The sequence below is a fragment of the Dermacentor variabilis genome, chromosome 4 (assembly GCF_050947875.1).
Source record: "Dermacentor variabilis isolate Ectoservices chromosome 4, ASM5094787v1, whole genome shotgun sequence".
NCBI lineage: Eukaryota > Metazoa > Arthropoda > Arachnida > Ixodida > Ixodidae > Dermacentor > Dermacentor variabilis.
In genome coordinates, this window is record NC_134571.1 from 16374733 (window position 1) to 16396321 (window position 21589).

The window sequence follows — 21589 nt, forward strand, 5'->3', positions numbered from 1 at the left end:
TCGGCTTCCATCGTTCCCACGTGCTTCGCCCTTTCCTTCTTTCAAGCAGAATCAAAATGCTGCTTTGGTCTTTTCTTTTTCATGGCCTTAGACGCTTTATCGCTTCGGCAACGCTCGGCCAGCCGCATGCATTTGGACCGTCATGCGATAAGGCGACATGCCCAGACACCTACACCAGACATAACGCCCTGTCGCGGGCCAGTCTCGCTGCAGCCGATCTTGTTCATCCGTCGTATGCTTGAGAGCAGCACAATAACAGTGCGCAAGCGCCCCGTCACGTGGTATTTTTTAAAATATTTCGCGGGCTTTCTTTGGAACGCGGAAAGAAGGACCAAGTGAGAAATATCGTGCTGGAAACAAATTAGTGAGCGGCTTCTCAAAGCGCTCTAGAACTTTGCGTATCACACTTGGGGTTTTGCAGCCAATACTTAAAAAAGTTGATTTATTAAACGTAACTAATCCTTTAGTTAAGGAGAAAATAAAAAAATAGCCTGAGTAACTCTAGTCCAGTTCCAACATTCAATATACTTCAGTTGATGCGATTAACAATTTTTATTTGAGGGGGTGTCATATACGAGAATGATACAAAAGCTGCGCCCACTGCCAGATTCTAATGGTGTTCTGATAATAGTAGTCTGTAAATGCAGTGCCTTAGAAGGTGTGTGGTTTCATAAAGATGGAAGGGCTTAATAGCTGTAAAGCGCCGTTATCGACTCGAAAATGGTTCGCACACACACAGCTGAGATTTTGTATCATAAATATTGTTCCTTATACATTCTTTCTCACTCCTTTCTTTTTCCTTGCTTTTACTCTCCGACTTTTGCCTTTTATGCGCACAGTCAATAAAGAAAAACACGGGAAGGTCTCGAAGACTTCATTGTTGCGCACGCAGCGTGAAATAAGGCTGCGCGTTTCTGAACATTGATTCAAGTGATGTTCTCTATTATGTTACAGGTATTAGGTGCCAATATCTTGTTTTTATTTTCATTCATTACCGTGGCCATTATAGGTTGCTCACCTTTTGAGACGTTGTGAGGCTCGTGATTTTAAGCCTCTAGACATAGTAAACCTATTTCCAGCCGATAATTCGAGTGAAAGTGTCTTTCTTGACTTTGTTCTATCCCGGCAGCACTTCTGAACACTCTTTTTACGAAAAAGGGCAACAGTGTTTCACCCAGTAAATCGCATGCTATAAAGTCTGCGATCAAGATAGTTTTCTCTAGCCGGTCCATTGATATGCCATCCTCTGATGTGCGTAAAGCTATATATATCCTTCAAGTTCCATTAACTTTTCTTTAGTTAGCATCAATTGGGCACACCATCTTAAAGCTGTGCGTGCATGGATCAGACAGGGGAATACGTATAGTATGGTGCAGTCTGTCCTGAGTGAATAACGAGTCTTAAATTTTCGTGCCTTCGCCTTGCTGATATAACGATTTAAGACTCGATAATATTCACCCTTCCCGCTCTATTTACTAGAACGAGAGGCCATGTAGGTGTTGGTAGAAGACGAAGGATGTTTGTAATCTGCGCGGGAGTGCCGACTATCAAGTACTTTTTCCTACTGCTTTCTAATCAACTGCCTCTTGCTTAACTGACTGAGAGAGACCTCAGTTTGGTCAAGCAGAGTAATGAAATGGCCCACGATCAGACATTCCCTTTCGTTTTTGTGGCCACAGTAGACGGACAATGATACCATTTTCTGGTATTTGTTCCGCTGTGGATAGTGCCAAAAACAGTGCGTTTGCTTCGAGGGAGCAGATAAATATACAACTTTCTATAATGGTGCCTCATACTTCGCGCTGCACTTTGATTTACAGCGTCTTGCATCATTTGAAACGTCACATTTCCCGCGTATCACACCTGGTCGTCGACAACAAAATGGTGTCACAAGTGCTTTTCCGCCATTTTTTGACGATGTTGGTGGTGACGAAGCCATTGACCGTTACTGCACAAATTTACGTGTTTGTAGCTGGTACAATAATTGGTACACGTGTGCGTAAGCAGGACCCTTTTTGAAGCAAAATATTTTCTTACAGGTCGACACTGGTGTAAGGTCTTCTTTATCGGCTACCATGTGGTTCTGGATCACAATTGGAGTGCTCATTACTGTCACTTTGCTCACCACTTTGAGGAATGGTGACAAAGACAAGCGTTTGCCACCTGGTCCGAGTGGCTTGCCGATACTCGGCTATCTTCCGTTCATCAAGGAACCGTATCACGTTGCTTTCAAACAACTGAGCGAACAATATGGGCCACTTGTAAGGTGAGCGCCTTCAACTTGACAAAACAGCGTAAACGAAGATTTTTCTAAAAGAGTACAGGGAATAAGAAAAAAGCTATGGGCCTCGGCAAGTGAGGAGAAGAAGGCAGGAAAGAAGGTAAAGCTTCTTTTTGATAAATTAAAGGTAAACAACACGCTATACAGCTGAAATGAAGAACGTGAGGAAAGGTGCAAACTGCGAACTGATTCAGGAGCAAGTGATAATTGACGCATGCAGGGCCAACATGATGGTTTCAATATAATCAACGTAAATGCAAGAAACCTGATAAACAAAGCGCATGCGCTTGAAGCTCTAGTTATTAATCACGCACCTGACATTGCTGTAATCACTGAAACCTGGTTGCTTAAAAATAGCGAAATCGCGCCACCCGGATATTCGCTGGTTAGGAGGGATGGAGATGGAAGAGGCGGAGGCGTGTCCCTTTTTGTGAAACGAAAAATCATGTTTTCCACTTTAGAAGTACCGGGAAATAATGAGGCTGTATGGATTACTACAAAATTGAATAATCACACTGTATTCATTGGAGTGGTATACAGGCCTCCTAACTCCCCAGTAGAACACTTTTGCTGCTAAGAGAATTCATGGAAACGTACGTGGAAGAGCAAGATAGCATACTGTTACTAGGTGATTTTAATCTCCCAGCTATTGATTGGGATTCATATGTAGCCGGAGACACAGATGTTACATCTCCTGAGATGTTTTTGGATTAAATATATTCCTACAATTTAACCCAGCTTGTTAACCAATATACTAGGGTGTGTGCAACAAGGTCATCTGTACTCGATCTTATATTAATCTCAAATGCTTTGACACCGCATGTGATGGACTGTCTTGTTGATGAAGGATTATCTGACCACAAAATGGTTATTTTGTCCTTGAACATGTCATCGTACCCTTTGCACCAGGATTCAAGCATCCAATATCTAAACCTTTAAGCTGCTGATGATGTTAGGGCTTTGGATTACCTTGAAAGGTCGTTTGATAACTTTATGTCTGTTTATGAATCCAATGGTGGCACTGACGATCTCTGGGACTTATATTCCAAGGTTACGATGCATTGCATTACGCGATTTTTCCCTGTAGGCGTCAAAAAATGCAAACGAAATAACCCCTGGATTACAAGGGAAATAATACATGTCAAACGGAGGATAAGAAGGAAACGAAAAGCTTGTTCTCGAGATCCTAGCGCCCAAAACAAGACTTTGCTTCCTAACATGAGGCTCGACTTAAACCGTCTGATCAAGGAATCCAAGGAGAGATTCTTCAATGTAACACAAAAATTTCCTTCATAACGCACCTGGTAAATTTTGGAGATATGTGAAGCCTTCTAAAAAACAACATAAAGATGAGGATGAAAGGATTAACCAAGAACATACAGAAAATTTTTATTCCTTTTTTCCCTCCGTGTTCACCAATGAAGATGGCACACTTCCGTACTTCGATAACACCTCTGACTGCCCTTCAGCATCTGACCTTCTCATCAACGAGGCAGCATGCCTGAACCTTCTACTGCGCATTAACATTAAGAAATCCTCTGGCCCCGACAGCATCTCAAATGAGTTCCTATATAGGTATGCTCCGTGGGTTGCTAAATAATTACCGTAGTCTTTCAGTCTTCGCTCAACCAAGGAACATTTCCTTCAGCGTGGAAGCAAGCTAAAATAATTCCAGTTCACAAAAGTGGGAGCACATCTGAGGTAGGAAACTACAGGCCTATTTCTCTTACGAGTACCTGCTCAAAACTGCTTGAGCATATAGTTTGTAAACATCTGTCAAATTACCTGGAAGTTTACCAGCACAACAGTTTTCGCAAGAAGTTGTCAACAATAACGCAGCTTGTTCAAACCATTCATAATCTTTCACAAACATTAAATTGCCGAGGACAGGTCGACCTATTTTTTTAGACTTCGCCAAAGCATTCGATAAAGTATCACATCCCAAACTCCTGTGAAAAATGGATGAAATATTTAGAAATTCAAATATTACTAAGTGGCTTACATCCTACCTTCTGTCTTGTGAGCAGTATGTGGAAGTAAATAAAATTAAATCCATGCCCAAACCGGTTTTGTCTGGAGTACCCAAGGCAGTGTCCTGGGTCCTCTTTCAATTCTTATATTTATTAATGATTTACCTTCTGATATAACTGTATCACTAAGGTTGTTTGCAGACGACTGCGTTATTTACAATAGGATCGAATGTTTAAGTGACCAGTTAGAACTTAACAACAATTTACAAAAAAGATTAAAATGGTGTGATTAATGGCAAACGTGGCTGAACCCAGTAAAATCAGTTTGTGTGACCATAACAAGAAAGAAGGTGACTTTGCGGTACAAATACAGCATCGGTCCGTAAGAACTAAAAAGAGTAACAGAATATAAATATCTAGGAGTAATATTTACTCAATATCTGAGGTGGAATACGCATATCAATCAGGTGTGTAGCAGGGCAAATAAAGTCTTATGGGGTCTCAGGCGAAGACTGTACAGCGCAACTCCTGAAGTGAAAAGCTTGGCATACCCGCCGTGGTTGCTCAGTGGCTATGGTGTTGGGCTGCTGAGCACGAGGTCGCGGGATTGAACCCCGGCCACGGCGGCCGCATTTCGATGGGGGCGAAATGCGAAAACACCCGTGTGCTTAGATTTAGGTGCACGTTAAAGAACCCCAGGTGGTCGAAATTTCCGGAGTCCTCCACTACGGCGTGCCTCATAATCAGAAAGTGGTTTTGGCACGTAAAACCCCATAATTTTTAAAAGCTTGGCATATAATATATTAGTAGGGTCAATTATTGAATAAGCTAAAATTGTATGGGAGCCAACTGTAACCAACCGTCATAAATTGGACAGAATTCAACGACTCTCCTCCAGATTCATATTTAATAAGTATCAGCGCGTGCACTCTCATACTTAACTATGCAGACGTGCAAACCTCTCCGCTTTAGAACTAAGGACTATGTTTTACCGACTGAAATTTTTATACCTAATTATTCATAACCAGGTTAAAATTAATTTCGCTGATTTCTGTATAGTTTCACCAGATCAACGCTCCAGACACAAGCACAGCTTATACATACAGCCGCCAGTTACACGGAATGATATATTCAAGTATAGTTTCTTTCCTAGCGCAATCAGAGAATGGAATGAATTACCCAATCCACTTGTCACATGTTCCTCTGTCAGTGCTTTTACTGCTGGTTTGGAGAATCCTATTTTTCCGGATATGAATGCATCATAGAATCTGTTTCTGATGCACATACTGCGAGTGTTTTGTCTTTGATCACCGCATGTCACTTTTTACAGATACTGCTATTGTATTGTTTTTGTTCTACATGTACCGATATTTTGTATCTTTTTTGTTGTATTTCTATCCACTCCTGTAATGGTCCTTCCTTGGACTGACAGTATAAATAAATAAATAAATAAATAAATAAATAAATAAATAAATAAACAGCAATGACTGAGTCTAACACTGTGTTCGACGATTCATCGTACTTTGCAATTATTGTCGGCACTGTTAATATGTTAAGATGCAAACGAATCCCTTGCATAGACATGATTTTCGTTTGAATAAATTTACTCTGTGCTCATTTGTACAGTGATTTTATTTTCGCTTGCGTGAGCATATTGCCGTGTCAGTGTCGTGTATTGCATTACAGATATAAAGCAAAAAATGAAAATGAGAAGCTATATAAGCTATGAAATGCAGTTCAATTTTCCTAGGTTATATCATAAACTATCTGCTTCTATTGAAGACGTAGGACAGTAAACGTTCTTTAGCAATAACGTTTCTTTTTATGTTTTCTTTACTTCTGAATGAAGACGCCATTTAAGAATACAAGCACAACTTTTTCCCCAAGGATGCCACAATTTAACGAGCAGTAAATCTATCATGAAGCTTCATTTCATTACACAAGGTGCTCTGTTTGATTAGCAGCGCTGACATTTAGGTGTTCGCAGGCTCAGGCTCGGATTCAAGGACGTGGTTGTGCTTAACGACCTTCCTTCGATACGGGACGCGCTTGCAAATCCTGACGTGCTCTATCGCCCCGACAATTTCATCTTCAGAGAACTTGGATTCATTGGTGAGATGTTCGATCAATTTAATGCAATTTAAACCACAGTTGCCCGTACGCTGGCGCCGCTTCTAGTTAAAAAGTTGCGTTTCGTGTGTCTGAAGCCAGTAATCGCATTCTGATAACATTGCATTTCAGCGCGGAACGGCGTCTTACGGCGGGCTTGCTTATCCAAAACTATGAGAACCAACCCCCGCAGACAACATTGGATTAACTTTGCATTAAAGACTAAGAAATTAAGGATCCAGTTCACTGGTCGATTGGGAGCTATTTCACACTGGAGTGCGGTGGACAATGTATGTTTGTTTGGCGGATATGGTGCAAGGTTGCAAGTCTCGTCGACAAATATTCGAAGAGCTTTAGTCTCAATTTATCAGTAAAGCATTGCGTCTCATGTTCGCTTAATAAAGAATACATACTTTCCTAGCAGTGGAGTACAGAAAAGCTGATCCAAGTGGATCAAAGGAGCTCATCCTAAAACTTCACCTCTGCGGAGCGCTCCTCTAAAGCCATCATCGGAGCGTGGTCACATTCCATGCGAAATGGTAGAAATGGCCAGGGAATGGCCCTTCTAGCCCTCGCTCATGATATCGGAGATTTTAGACCCGATATCACGATGCTTGATGCGATGCTCGATGCGATGTTCGATGCTTCAGCACACGCATTCAGCGCAGCTGCATTCGAATTGTAACCTTTAAAAACGAGAGGAGAGAGAGAGAGAAACGGAGAGGGAAATGCCGGGAAGTTAACCAAAGACATGCCTGGTTGGCTATCCTACACTTGTGGAGGGCGAAGGAAGAAGAACAGATAAGAAGGAAGGATAAAGATATAATTGCAAGGAAAGTATAGTAAAATGCATGTATTTAAGAGTGCCGCTGTGAGACTAAGTTGGTGCGCGCACTTTGATGAGTAAAAGAATCAAGATAGCATACTAATAATCCCATAATGACATCATGGGAATATGAATGGCGAGTGCAGTGGTCCCTTTGTGGTACCGCGATCAGATTATTTAAATATAATTTCTTTTGATCTCATGTATCATAACTCTGGTGGTGATCAATTCGAACAAAATAGGGAACGAAATAAAACAACCATATAAATATTCGACAGCAAAGACACGCATTCCGTACCGTAAGCAAGGAACGTACGAACGAAACAGAAAAGAAGTTGTTTGGAAATTGTAATAAATCCAAGATGGCTTTCTAGGATGGCGCTTTGGAGAGCCAGCAATGACGGATGTGAATGTTTTATTTGTGCTTGAGCTGTTGCTGCTTTTGGCAATGGATATTAACCTACCGTGCGCATGTTGATCTGACGGTGGAGTTCTTGAATTTTCTTGATACAGGCATCTTAGCAATGAACGGAGAGCAATGGCAAGTGAATCGGAGATATTGCTTTCATGCATTACGAAACCTTGGCTTTGCTAGGAGACCTATGGAGAAACATATTCAGGTAAGTCGATGTCGAATACGGCAGAAAAATGTTCCGACATAGTGGCTATAAGGCGAGATATATATTCGTTAATGGGTGCTAGAGATGTTTGCCTGGCCATACGCCTAGCATGCTTCCTGATGACAAAGGTGACGCATGCAACGATCCAATCACGCACAATGCACATTAAACAACATGCGCGACAAACGAAACAAAACGAAACAAAACAAAACAACAAGCACAAGCGCACACGGTAACAAGCAGCTAAAGCGTGTGGTTCAGTCCAGTCTCTGACAGGACTAACGACGCCTCTGCTGCACGCAAAGCATTCGCAAAGCTGCTCCAAAGTCTAAGAATGTGTTGCATGTCGAAGGAGCTGCCACGTAAACTTCAAGCAGGTTTGAGAACTGTTCTTTTGGGGTCGGAAAGCACGTTCAGGTGCAACACACTCGACATAGGTCATTGCACACATTACACCTGCTACACTGCGTCGATCGCGTCAATTGTAGGTTGTAAACCATAGATTGGGTAGGCAACGTTTAAATGAATGCCATGTAGACGTGTGGCTAAACTTTCTTCAGGACACACATCACGTTGATAACCTGAGGACATATAAAAAAATAAACTGTGGAAACATCACTAGGCAAAAACACAGTTACCATTTCGGTTAGGTATCTAGTAAGGAATTCTATGTTTGACTTCGGCCTGGTTCCACGTGGTTCCGGAACAGCGTAGCCTTCGTTGTATTAGAATTCAACCAAGAGAGATCAACATGACCTTTAAGGGACAAGGCATGTGAGTGCAAAAGAGATAAAGAAAGAAAGAGTCAAGAAAAAAAGAAGGAAGAAACGAAAGAAGGAAAAGCAGCAATGCTAAGTACAATGAGGGGGAGATGCTTTTCTTTTTTTGAAGTACCACTTATCATTGTGACAATTGTGACAATTGTAAATTCATTCTGGTTGCTTTCGTTCAATCAAGATTACCGGTTGAGAGAGCTAAATGCTCAAACATTTTTATTCACTTAGTTGAATTGTAAATATGGTTAGCTTGGACATGATTTCTGGCTTTTTTAGGTTTTGCACAATATAGCATTCCCCTATTCCCATTCGGATTTGAAATGTTCTCTTTCTGAACAAGAACAGGCACTTTACACTGAGGAGAGCTTACTTCCTACCAATACAAGAAATTCATCGTAAGCGCCTTCTTTTCTTTATTGTGGTCTTTGCCTTTCGATTCACAAGTTTTCACCGTAATCTGCCACATGTACACTATTTTTGTGCCCCTTTCTCTGAGAGCAGCTGCGATCATTCTCATTTCTCAGACACTGTGGAGGCAACAGAAAATTGCTTTGTAATGAAGAAGAAGAGCACAAGAACAAGGCCAGCCAGATCGTCTCTTCCATGCCTGCAGTGCAGCCAGTGGACCAGCCGGATCGCCAGTGCTTAGCACGAGTGTGAGCCGTTCGGGCAACCAGCTGTTCCTGCGCTGCGTCACCTGCGTTCTCGGCTACGAACAGACATTACTCTCGGAACTGTTCAGTACACCCATTACAATTGGTGGAAGGTGCGGGGTATTCAAGAACATCTACACCCTGGAACTCCGGTCTCGGACTCTGCCTCCCTTCATGCCTGACTCTCCCCAGCCGACGTCGCCGCCACCCCCAGTTGCCTGCTCTGGCGCTATCCTGCAACGCCATTCAGCGGTTTTCAGCGGTACGGATGAACAGGACGTCAATGACTGGTTGTCTACGTACGAACGGGTGAGCTTGCACAATCGATGGGACGATACCGCCAAGTTAAATGCCGTCATATTCTGCCTCGCGGGAGTGACTCACCTGTGGTTTAAAAATCACGAGGCTGACTTTCAGTCCTGGTCCACCTTCAAGACCTGTTTCGCAGCAGTTTTTGGTCGCCCTGCCGTCCACGAGTTGCACGCCGAGCAGCGGTTACGAGAGCAAGCGCAACAACCCGGTGAAACATCCACCGGTTATATCGAATAGGTTCTCGACCTATGCAAACGTGTGGATGCTTCTATGCCCGAAAATGACAAATTGAAGCACATATTGAAGGGCATCGCCGATGACATTTTCCAAATGTTAATCGCCAAGAGTTGTGCACCGTAGCAGAGCTCATAAAGTTGTGCCAAAGCTATGACGAGTTGCGGAGGCAGCGCGAGTTGACCAGGCGCCCCTCAGTGGCTGACGAGGCCCTCTCTTCCATGACAGGCTTCTCTAATCGCTCCCCCTTGCTCACACAAATCCAAGCTTTCGTGCGGGAGGAAGTTGCATGTCAGCTTTCTCTGCTACCCTTCGCTGAGCTACCCCAACAGCAGCCACTGCCGCAACAGCCTCCTACACAGCTCACTCCTACGCTCCAGCGGGTTATTGAAGACCAAGTTGCTGAGGCTCTACCAATGCAGCATCAGCAGTACCCTGTCGCCGCGCCACTTACTTACGCATCCGTCGCCATGCAGCCTCCTCGTCAACCACTCGTTGCACTACATCCTCGGCCGCTACCACCCGTTCGTCAGCCCATCCATCGACCTGCTCCTGCCTTTACTAATCCTTGGCGCACGCAAGACAACAGGCCCCTATGTTATGCCTGCAATATTCCCGGCCATATTGCACGACTCTGCCGCTACCGCATGCTGCACTCTGATGAGTTTTGTGCAGTCGCCTCCCTACGCCGACGTGCAGCCTTTCCACGACACTTATTTTAGTCGGCAGTCGAACAGGCCACCAGCCGAGCGCCCGGTCCTTTCACGTCGTTCACCTTCGCCGCGTCGCCGCTCGTTGTCCCCCTGCGTCGGCGCCCTTCACCCACGCAAGAAGAAAACTAAGCGCCGTAGTTCAGGAGGCACGAACTGCGTTGCCATCGACCTGTACAAGTCCTCTATTGTCGTCTTCGAACGTTGTCGACCTTACTGTTGACGGCGTCCCTACCGTTGCGCTAATTGATACTGGAGCAGCCGTGTCTGTCCTAAACAAACGCCTCTCTCGCGCTTTACGAAAAGTTACGACGCCACTTTCTTGGCTTTCTCTTCGCACAGCAAGCGCCCAGCCAGTTCAGCCTTCAGCAGCATGCACAGCTAGAGTTGTTATTCAGGGCGTTCTCTATATTGTGGGGTTTGTGGTTCTGCAGTCCTGTTCTCACGACGCGATACTTTGGTGGGACTTTCTTTCGCGAAATAACGCCGTCATCAATTGTGCACGTGCTGAAGTCGAATTATCGCCTCTGTGTGACGTGTCCCCTGTCGGCGCCACTTCTGTTCCCGCTAAGCTAAAGCCCCTCCATACACGTTTGCGCCGACCAGGTTAAGTACCGTCAACTTGCCCTCCTCCTCCACGCTCCTCTCCCACTCACCCTCTTAGCTTCCGGCGCCAAGCGGAACTTACGTAGCTGCAGCTTCCTGTTCCGAGTGGAAGTGACGTTTTGTTTTTTAGCGTTGTTTAATTTCGCGTCGCTGGAGAGGCTTTAATTGCACCAGCTGCGGTTGAAACTATGAATGCGATTCCATCCAAGAACCACCGCCTATTGTAACCAGCGATCTGCTTGTGTTCGCTGCTTTGCGTCAACCTGCGACCGGTTGTGGCACGAGCGACAACGTACAGTGGAATGTAGTGCCTGGCCGCTTGGAGACCACTGCCGTTTTTCGTGCATTTGGAAAACAGTGACCGCGAACTACTACTTCAGCGGAATACAACAGCTTGTCCCCTTTGCATTCTTCTTATGGTGACTGCCGCAGCTCTGCTAAGCACGCGCGGGCGTCTCACCATCGTCTAACAGCAGTCAAAGCGGAAATTCCCGCAGCGAAACTCCAGGAAGCGGAAACGCCGGAACCGGAAATTTTTAAACCGGACATGCCGGAACCGGAAATACCGGAACCGGATTTGGTGTGAGGGGAAACGGCGGCGCACAACAAAGGTTGTCGCTACTTAAGAAAGCGGCGGTGGCGCGTGGATGCAGGGGTTTTACGCTAAGCTAGTTCTTCGAGAAGACATCGCCATACCGCCGTACCCGTCTGCCGTTGTTCCCGTCTTCTGTGGCGCTGTCTCTGAAGGCGCTGTCCTCTTCGCTCTTTCGGAACTCTTCATGACCCGCAGAGGCGTTCCCCTCCCTTTCGCCACGCTTGACATTTCAGCCGGTTTCAGCACCATCGTCTGCAATCCGCTTCCTACAGCCCTGATGGCTCTTTGCGGCGAAGCACTTGGCCATGTTTAGCCTCTTAATGACATGTTTATAACCGACGTGCCGGATGCTTCGTATGCAGAGCTCACTGACTTCTGTGCACTTTCCCCTTCTGCTCCGCCATCACCTGACCTATTCACACCTTTCATTGCCGATGACCTTACTTCCGAGCAGCGCTCCCAGCTTCTTCACCTGCTTGCCCAGTTCCGCTCTTCTTTTGATGTCGCTCAGCCTACTCTGGGTCGCACGTCAACCGTCAGCCACTGGCCACATCGACAGTGGCTCATCGACACCACATCGACACTGGCTACAACGCGCTATTGCGGTAGCGCCCGTACTGCGTATCCGCCAAGGAGCGTGAGGTGATCACTGAGCACGTGGACGACATGCTTCAGCGCGGCGTCATTCGACCTTCCAATAGCCCGTGGGCATCACCGGTGGTTCTCGTCAGAAAAACAGAAGGTTCCATTTGGTTCTGCGTCGATTACCGTTGTCTTAATAAGATAACGCGAAAGGACGTCTACCCTCTACCGCGCATTGACGATGCTCTGGACAGCTTGCAAGGTGCTAAATTGTTCTCTTCGTTGGATTTACGCTCGGGCTACTGGCAGGTCCCGATGTCAGCAGTTGATCGCCCTAAAACTGCATTCGTTACTCCAGATGGTTTATACGAATATAATGTGATGCCATTTGGCCTATGCAATGCGCCTGCTACGTTTGAACGAATGATGGACAATATTTTGCGGGGCCCAAAATGGAGCACGTGTTTGTGCTACCTCGACGACATCGTTGTGTTCACCTCTGATTTCAGCACGCATCTTCTTCACCTTAGGCAAGTGTTGACGTCCTTGACCGACGCAGGCGTGCAACTGAACCTGAAGAAGTGCCAGTTCGCCACGCGCAAGCTCATGATTCTAGGTCACGTCGTATCCCAAGACGGCATTTGCCCCGACCCATCAAAACTTCGCGCTGTGGCAGAATTTCCGAAACCTAAGACACTCAAAGAACTCCGCGTCTTCATCGCCCTCTGTTCTTACTTCAGACGCTTTGTTCGCAATTTTGCCTCGATATTATCACCTCTGACACAACTCTTAAGTGGCGCCAACGACCTATCCTCCTGATCTCCTGCATGCGACACCGCGTTCGTGACCTTACGCCGTCTCCTGACGTCTCCGCCTATACTGCGGCACTACGACCCCACCGCCCCAACTGAAGTGCATACCAATGCCAGTGGTATTGGCCTTGGCGCTGTCCTTGCGCAACGCAAGTCTGGCTACTCCGATACGTCATTGCTTACGCCAGTCGTACGCTGACCAAAGCGGAACGCAATTACAGCGTCACAGAAAAAGAATGCCTGGCCATCGTTTGGGCACTCGGGAAGGTTCGCCCTTATTTATACTGCAGGCCTTTCAATGTGGTTACTGACCATCACGCCCTTTGTTGGTTATCCTCTTTAAAAGACCCGTCTGGACGCCTTGCCCGCTGGGCTCTGCGCATTTAAGAATACGACATACACGTCTTATACCACTCAGGTCTCAAGCACACTGACGCTGACGCTCTGTCCTGCTTTCCGCTGCCAGCCGACACGGCCTCCCTCTCCACCATTAAGGCGGTATCCTCGGTCGACATCGACACCTTCGCATCAGAACAGCGCAAGGATCCTTGAGTTGCCTCTCTTATAGATCTCCTTTCTGGTTCGCCTGCGTCTCCGATCTCCCGCTGCCTGCGTCGCCAGGCTGTCCATTTCGCTGTCCTGGATAACCTCTTGTATCGACGCAACTACGAGCCCGAGGGTCGCAAGTGGCTCCTGGTTATTCCTAGGACTTTGCGTTCCGACATGTGCGCGTCTTTCCATACTGACCCACAATGTGCACACGCAGGCGTTTTGAAGACGTATGAGCGCCTGCGGCAACGTTACTACTGGCGAAGTATGTTTACTTTTGTCCCAAAGTTTGTCCGCTCGTGCCCGCAATGCCAACGCAGCAAATCTCCGCCTCATACGGTCCACGGTTTATTACAGCCGCTTCCGTGCCCTGCTCGTGCCTTCGACCGTGTGAGAATTGACCTGCACGGGCCGCTACCGCTAACACCCGCTGGAAAACGATGGATTATTGTCGCAGTTGATCACCTTACATGCTATGCTGAAACTGCTGCTCTACCTGCAGCGACCACCAGTCACGTTGCATCCTTTCTGCTCCATCGTTTCATTCTTCATGGTCCACCTCGGGAGCTGCTGAGTGATAGAGGCCGTGTGTTTCTGTCGCAGGTGGTTGAAGCTCTGCTTGCTCAATGCCGCATAGTTCACCGGACCACCACGGCGTACCATCCTCAAACTAATAGACTTACAGAGCGTTTCAATCGCACTCTTGGTGATATGCTCGCCATGTACGTTTCATCGGAGCATACAAACTAGGATATCATCCTCCCATTTGTCAGGTACGCATATAATACGGCTACACAAAGTACTACGGGATTTTCTCCATACTTTCTTCTCTACGGTCGCGATCCTTCGCATACCATCGATACGGTTTTGCCTTATACACCAGACACGTCAGAGTGTGCTCCCGTTTCAGCCGTCGCCCGATACGCCGAGGAATGCCGTCAATTAGCCCGAAAGTTCACCTCCGCCGACCAACAACGACAAAAAGCCAATCGTGATGGCGACGCTACGAATCCAACTTCGCTCCCGGCACACTTGTCTTGTTGTCCGTGCTTTCTACCACGCCTGGACTTTCGACAAAACTTCTCTCGCAGTATCATGGACCATACCGCATCGTCGAACGCACCTCTCCACTCAACTATGTGATAGAGCCGCTTACATCAACATCCGACAAGCGCCGCCGTGGACGGGATGTTGTTCACGTTCGCCGCCTGAAACATTTCTATGACCCGCTCGTCTCCGCGTCGTAAGTCGCCAGGATGGCTCAGCTTTTGCACCAGGGGTAATTGTAATAAAGAAGAAGAGCACAAGAACAAGGCCAGCCAGATTGTCTTTTCCGTGCCTGCTATGCAACCAGTCGGCCAGCCGGAGCGCCAGTGCTTAGCACGAGTGTGCACCGTTAGGGCAACCAGCTGTTCCTACTCTGCGTCACCTGCCTTCTCGGCTACGAACAGACATTACTCTCGGAACTGTTCAGTACACCCACTACTGCTTTTATATACATTGCCTAAGCAAATGGTAAGAAAAAACGCGTGGGAAGACTACGAACAACTGAAACGGTTGCCAATTAGGCGCAGGAAAGAATGCTTAAGTGACCGTTTAAGCTTCGTCTAAACAAATTTTGACCTTTTTCTCTTTTGACATGATTACAGGCGGAAGTGCTACATCTGGTCGATCTTCTCTCCTCCCAAAAGGGACAGCCTACTATGGTGGCCCTACATCTTGGGTCAAGCTTGGCCAACGTGATTTCGGCACTGATGTTCGGACAGCGCTTTCACTCTGAAGAACCCGGTGGTCATTTTCTCGAGCGGCTATCCACCAAACTCATGCATAGCGAAAGCTTCTTCTCATTCATGGACTTCTTTCCAGGGATTCGCGCTTTGCTAGCTACAATCCCCAAGACAAGAGTTCACACTATGAAGTGCGTAATGAAGGAGATGGCACAGCTTGTGAAGTGAGTGTTTTGTTGCTATACATTTAGTATAATTGCCTCGTTATAGTGAGGGAGGGAGGGAGAGAGAGAGCGTGAGAGAGAGAGAGAGAGGATGCATAGAAAGGCAGAAAGGTTAGCCAGAGGTAGTTACAGTTGGCTACCCTGCACATTGTTTATTTATACCGGCTGGTTTGGACATGGGAAAGGTGAAACAACTCGTCTCTTGGACAAAAAAAGAATAGTTGTAGAGACCAATACAAAGAACGGTACAGATATGTTGCAATAAAACTTTGGTTCGGGATAGTGCGTTCGTTTTGTAAGTATACAAAACGCGCGTAAAGAAACGCACAAATAAGGATCGCGTAAAAGAGTAAGATATACAGGGTGTCGCAGCAAACTTTAGCCAGAGTTTAAGAATGTGCAACTGACACGTAGCTGGACAGAACAAAGCTCTTTGCCATCGCTTGGAGATACTCAAGCTATATACTCAAGCTCAAACGACCTAGAAATTCAAATTCTTTTTCAAGTAAGCGCAGCGAGGTGCGCTTACTTTTGAATTTGAATTTCTAGGGCGGTCAAGATAGAAGCGTTTCTTGTCTTTTCATGCTATGTGATTAGCGATGATGCAGTTGCGCATGCTCTGCTGGCCTTGCTGGGACTACACCGATTCTAATAAACCTCAGTTGATAGTCCAGTCGTTGTGGTGTGGACCTCTCCTCTTGTCCTTTGTGTTTTTGACTGGTTTTTTCGTTCGCGCAAAGTGCCTCGAACGGCAGTCGCGCGGTAACTTCGCGTGCATGAAGGTGTCCGTATATATATATATATATATCTTCATAAAGTAGCATATTACCCGCCGTGGTTGCTCAGTGGCTATGGTGTTGGGCTGCTGAGCACGAGGTCGCGGGATCGAATCCCGGCCACGGCGGCCGCATTTCGATGGGGGCGAAATGCGAAAACACCCGTGTGCTTAGATTTAGGTGCACGTTAAAGAACCCCAGGTGGTCAAAATTTCCGGAGTCCTCCACTACGGCGTGCCTCATAATCAGAAAGTGGTTTTGGCACGTAAAACCCCAAATATTATTATAAAGTAGCATATTCTGGATTTCTTTTTTACAGGGATGAAGTAACAAAGCGGGAGAGAAAATTAAACAAACACCTCGATGTGGACTTCATTGATGGATACTTAAAGAAGATTCAAGGAGAAAGCACTGATCACCGTTACACTCGTGAGGAACATTATAGTCGCTCCTGTTAAGTGCAAGAAACGATTCACTGTTCAACTATCGCTATTCATTGGCGCACTTTCAGTGTGCTTCCAGGAATTACTGAAAGCACCATGTGGCACTGGTCCCCATAAGTTGTCTAGTTAAGAATTTCACGGAAGCTGCATTAGTCCGTCGCCAAATTAGCGATATACATTATCTAGAAGGTTCAAGTAAAATACGCTAATGTGCCGAGGGCTGGATTGGGAAACGAAATAATCCCGAAGTCGGGAGGGGGGGGGGGCATTCCGTTATGTAACATTCGGAAAGAATCTTTAACTTGTGTAATTACCAGCGCATCATATAAAGTGCGCCGAGTTTGGTCACTCGAAATTTTGATTTAAGGCCTCGAAACTCAACACATTGCTTGTAGTAACGTTTCTCGTAACAACCGAAGATAGCTAGGAAGTTTATTGCAATGGAAAAGATTTGAAGGAGGGGTTGTCGGAGGCTCTCAGTCCAGGGCCCCACTGGCCTCTGCCACCTGCCTGACCAGGCTAATTAAGGACTTTTGTCCTGCCAGATCGGAGCGGGCGAGCTGTGCCTCCCACTGCTCCATTGTGTTACTGGTATTTGGCCTATGAGGGTGCTGTGCTTAGTGCACTCCCAGGTAATATGTATTAGGGTAGGTATGCCACCGCACCAAGGACAGTTGGCCCTATAACGAGTCGGATACAGGGTGTTTAGCAGTTTCAAATGGAGGAATACCCCGGTCTGTATTTTACGCCAATCGGCGCCCTCTTCCCCGTTAAGTTGTGGGTGAGGCGGCGGGCATTTACTGCGGACTCCGCGCTGATGAGCAAGGATGTCTTTGAAATTTAAATTGGTGAAATTTTGTGAGCGATAGTGCGCGTGATTGGGGTTAGAAGGGGACGCCGTCGCTCGGTTAGTGAACCCTCGAGCTAACGCGTTAGCCTTTTCGTTCTCTTGCACCCCCGCGTGGCACGGGCACCAGAGCAGGCGATGATGGTGGTTGAAGTATTTGGGATTAGGGTGAGGCTAACCGCAGTCACGTGGCCCTTGAGAAACATGCGACATGTCTCCTGGGAGTCCGTGACCATGACCGAGTCCCTTTGCGAACGCTCCGCGTGAGCGAGTTCGAACGCCACTGCTAATATTTCAGCCGAGGTGGGAGATCCCGCCGTGGCCAACGCGGTAATTTGCTGTTGGCTGATCGCGCTCACGACTGCTAGGGCGTACCTCCTTTGGTAGCGCTGCCCGGTCGCTTCTGCATACAGAGCCGCGTCCGTGTAGTACATGTTGTACCTATGGTTATTAGAGTACGCTGATTGAATGTGTTGTGCGCGTGCTTTGCACCTTTCTTTGTTGTACTCGGGATGCACATTCTTTGGAATTGGGGCTACTGTAATTTTGGATCTCACCGAAGGAGGGAGAAGTACGGCCTGCTCTGTGAGATAAATGGGGTATGCTGGGATATTGAGTCTAGCCAATATTGCCCTACCAGTTTTTGTGAAGCTGAGGCGCTCCCTCTGTCGCATCAGGGTGGCCTGCCTCAGTTCGTCGAAAGTATTGTGCACTCCCAAAGCTAACATGCGCTCCGTTGAAGTACATTAAGGCAGGCCCAGAGCAGCTTTGAAAGCGTTTCGGATTATTGTGTTAGCCTGCTTTTCCTCCTCCCTGTTCAGGATTTGGTACGTTAAGCCATACGTTATTCGACTAACCACTAAGGCCTGTACGAGCCTTAGGGTATCTTCTTCTCGCATTCCCGCTTTTCGATACGTCACGCGACGTATCATTTGGGCTATGTTGTTGGCTGTAGATTTGAGGTTCTTGAGTGTCTGTACTGCTCTCCCGTCGCTCTGAAGCCACAAACCCAGGACTCGCATCGGGGGTACCTCTCGGACTGATTGACCCTCAACCACGATGTTAATCGATCCTCTGGATTTGTAGCCTTTCGCGTGTATCTGGATAACCTTAGTTTTTTCGGGTGCGCACTTCAGGCCACTCCATGTAGAAAATTTCTCCGCCGCTAATAGTGCGCTTTGGAGCGTATATTCCTTATCCCCTAGTGAAACACTGCTCGTCCACAGCGTGATGTCGTCCGCGTAGAGCTTGTAACCTAGGTCGGGTATCCCATCCAGATCGCGCGCGAGGCGAAACATCGCCATGTTGAAGAGAAGAGGAGATAATATTGCTCCTTGAGGTGTTCCTTTGTCAGGCATTTTAAATGAATCCGAAGTGATTTGGCCAATACTGATGCTCGCCTCGCGGTTGGAAAGAAACGCTCTTAAGTAATTGTATCTGCGCTCACCACAACCCGCGAGTTCGAGTTCCTCCAATATTTCGTCCTGAGAGGTTGTCGATGGCTCCTTTGAGGTCTAGTGCTAGGACTAGTCTCTCGTCGCCGTACCGTATATTAGTTAGAATTATGTTTCTAAGTAGGAGGAACGCGTCCTGGCAAGATAAACCCGTGCGAAATCCTATCATGGAGTGCGGAAACCAGCTCCGCTCTTCCAGGTATCGCTGCAATCTGCTATGGATAACCCTTTCATAGAGCTTACCCAGGCAGGACGTGAGCGACACCGGCCGTAGTGTATCAATCGAGGGATTCTTTTTTAGTTTCAGGATCATGATTAGCCAATTTCCACTCTTGGGGCAAGTCTCCCTTGGCCCAGCACTCGCTATTGAAAATCTTTGTTATTTTCGCTAGGGCTAACGAGTCCATGTTTCGAATCATTGCATTTATGATCGAGTCTGGGCCCGGTGCCGAGTTTTTAACTGCGGATTGTGCCACCTCATACACTTCCACGTACGTTATTTCTTCGTCTAATTTAGGGTTTGCCTCCACCGCGTATTGTCTCTTCGCGTACGACAATACCGTGGCAGGTGAGGGTCCTATGTACTTTTTCTGAAGAGCATGGACTAGACCTTGGTCCGTGCCCTCGAAGTTGTCGGCTCTAATTTGGAGCTTCTTGTTATTCTCAGTACGCGTGCTCATCGGGTCTAGCATGCTCCGTAGTATTCGCCACGTACTCGTCGTTCTCAGAGTTCCTGAAAGTGTTCCACAGAGCGTCGCCCACTCGTTTTTAGGGAGCTCGTTGGCGTCCCCTTGGGCTTGCTCTGCCAAGAGAGCGATGCGTTGTCTCAGGTGTTTATTTAGACGTTGTCTTTTCCACCCCTTGGCCAATTTCCGCCTGTCTTCCCATAAGCTGACCAGGTGAGAGTCTATCACCGGGACCTCCGTTGTGCGCTCAATGGCTTTAGTGGTGTCTCCGTGTGCTCGTCGAAGGAATTCAGTACATTCTCGCATGTTGGTCGGGGCTGTATCCGACTCCTCCAGCGCTCTCTGGAGTTCTCTATAACGAGGCCAGTCAGTTAATTTACTCATGCCTATTGTACTCCGTATGTTAGGTGTGGAGAGCGCTACTCGGATTTTGTCGTGATCGCTTCCCATGTTTTCTTCAAAGGAAACCCATTGGGCGTCTCTGATGTTAATTGTAAAGGCACGACGGTCGGGCACCGTGTGTCTGCTGACGCTGTTACCCGTGCGCGTCGGTTTGCCGATCTGATTGATTTCCCGTAAGCCCAAGGCCGTTGCGGTGTGCTCGAGCAGGAACCCTTTGAGCGACGTTCTCGCGTATCGCCATAGTATGTGGGGTGCATTAAAGTCACCTACTATCACCGCCTTATCCCTGGGGCCCGCTAAATTTTTTGTTGCTGAGAGAATGTGGGGTAGGTCGTCCCCTTTGCTTTTGGGAGGACTGTACAGATTTGTGATAACTGTGTGTGCCTTACTTCGTTTCTTTGGCATCACAGTGATAACTATGGAATTAGTCTCTCCCTCAGTTTGCGGAAGTTTTAATAATTGAGCGTTTATCGACTTGCTCACCAGCTTGGGGACCTCCGAATATTGAGGATCGCTCAGAGTGTAGTATCCCTGCAGTTTGGCCGGCTTGGCCCCGACCTCCTGCAGACATATCACGTCTGGAGCGATTGCGGAGTTTTTGATAAACTGGCGGAACACTGCCGCTTTCCTGGAGAAGGAGCGGCAGTTCCATTGCCATACCTCTAATTGTTCTGAATTTTGTATTTGTTGTGATTTTTTAGCGTGATTAGCCATGTTGCCCACCCTTATTTTAAGCCCGTGACGTTTCCGTGTCCGAGCCGTCGGATTCTGTTACGCAATGGCTTATTTTAGCTTTTGCCGAACCCGCTCCTATCGCAATTGCGTGTTTTTTTGGTGGGAACAGGCTTCGAGACTGTCTTAAGCTGTTCTGTCACGAATACCTTGTGTCTCTCGATGTCGTTCGTGCATAGTTGTTGAAATTCCATTAACCTTTGGGTAACTAACGTCATCATTTCATGCATAATTATTTTCAAGTTTTCTGAGATCATTGTCTGCATCTGCGCTGCCGTTACCGAAGAACTTAGAAGAACTTGCTGCTGGGCAAGTTGGTAGATATTAGCGAACATTGTTTAACTGCGCGAACAAACGGACCACAAAGACAGCATGGGACATGGACGGGCGCAGTCCATGTCCATGCTGTCTTTGTGGTCCGTTTGTTCGCGCTGTTAAACAATGTTCGCGTTACCGAAGAAGTTTCCAGTTGTGAAAAGCGAAGAAAAGCTATAAATTAAGAATTACTATATTAATTAAGTTTTCACACAAATAAACTTTCATTGTAGTTTTTCGTACAAATACACACCGCAAGACCAGTAATAAAGGGGATCAAGCTGCAACTTTCTTGATGTCAAACAGGGGGCTTGACGAGGTTATTGGAGAATCTGCCACCGCCCCCTT

At 46.9% G+C, this 21589-nt stretch overlaps 1 protein-coding gene across 1 annotated transcript in view; it reads left to right on the plus strand.

Annotated features, from left to right (window-relative positions):
* Nucleotides 1-21589, plus strand: part of LOC142578716 (cytochrome P450 18a1-like) — a 51052-nt gene that overhangs the window by 23745 nt on the left and 5718 nt on the right. Inside the window, exons 2-6 of the mRNA XM_075688218.1 lie at nt 2040-2266; nt 6239-6363; nt 7700-7806; nt 15285-15586; nt 16682-16791. Coding sequence (XP_075544333.1) covers nt 2076-2266; nt 6239-6363; nt 7700-7806; nt 15285-15586; nt 16682-16791 — 835 coding nt within the window. The 5' untranslated portion in view covers nt 2040-2075. The remainder of the gene's footprint in view (nt 1-2039; nt 2267-6238; nt 6364-7699; nt 7807-15284; nt 15587-16681; nt 16792-21589) is intronic.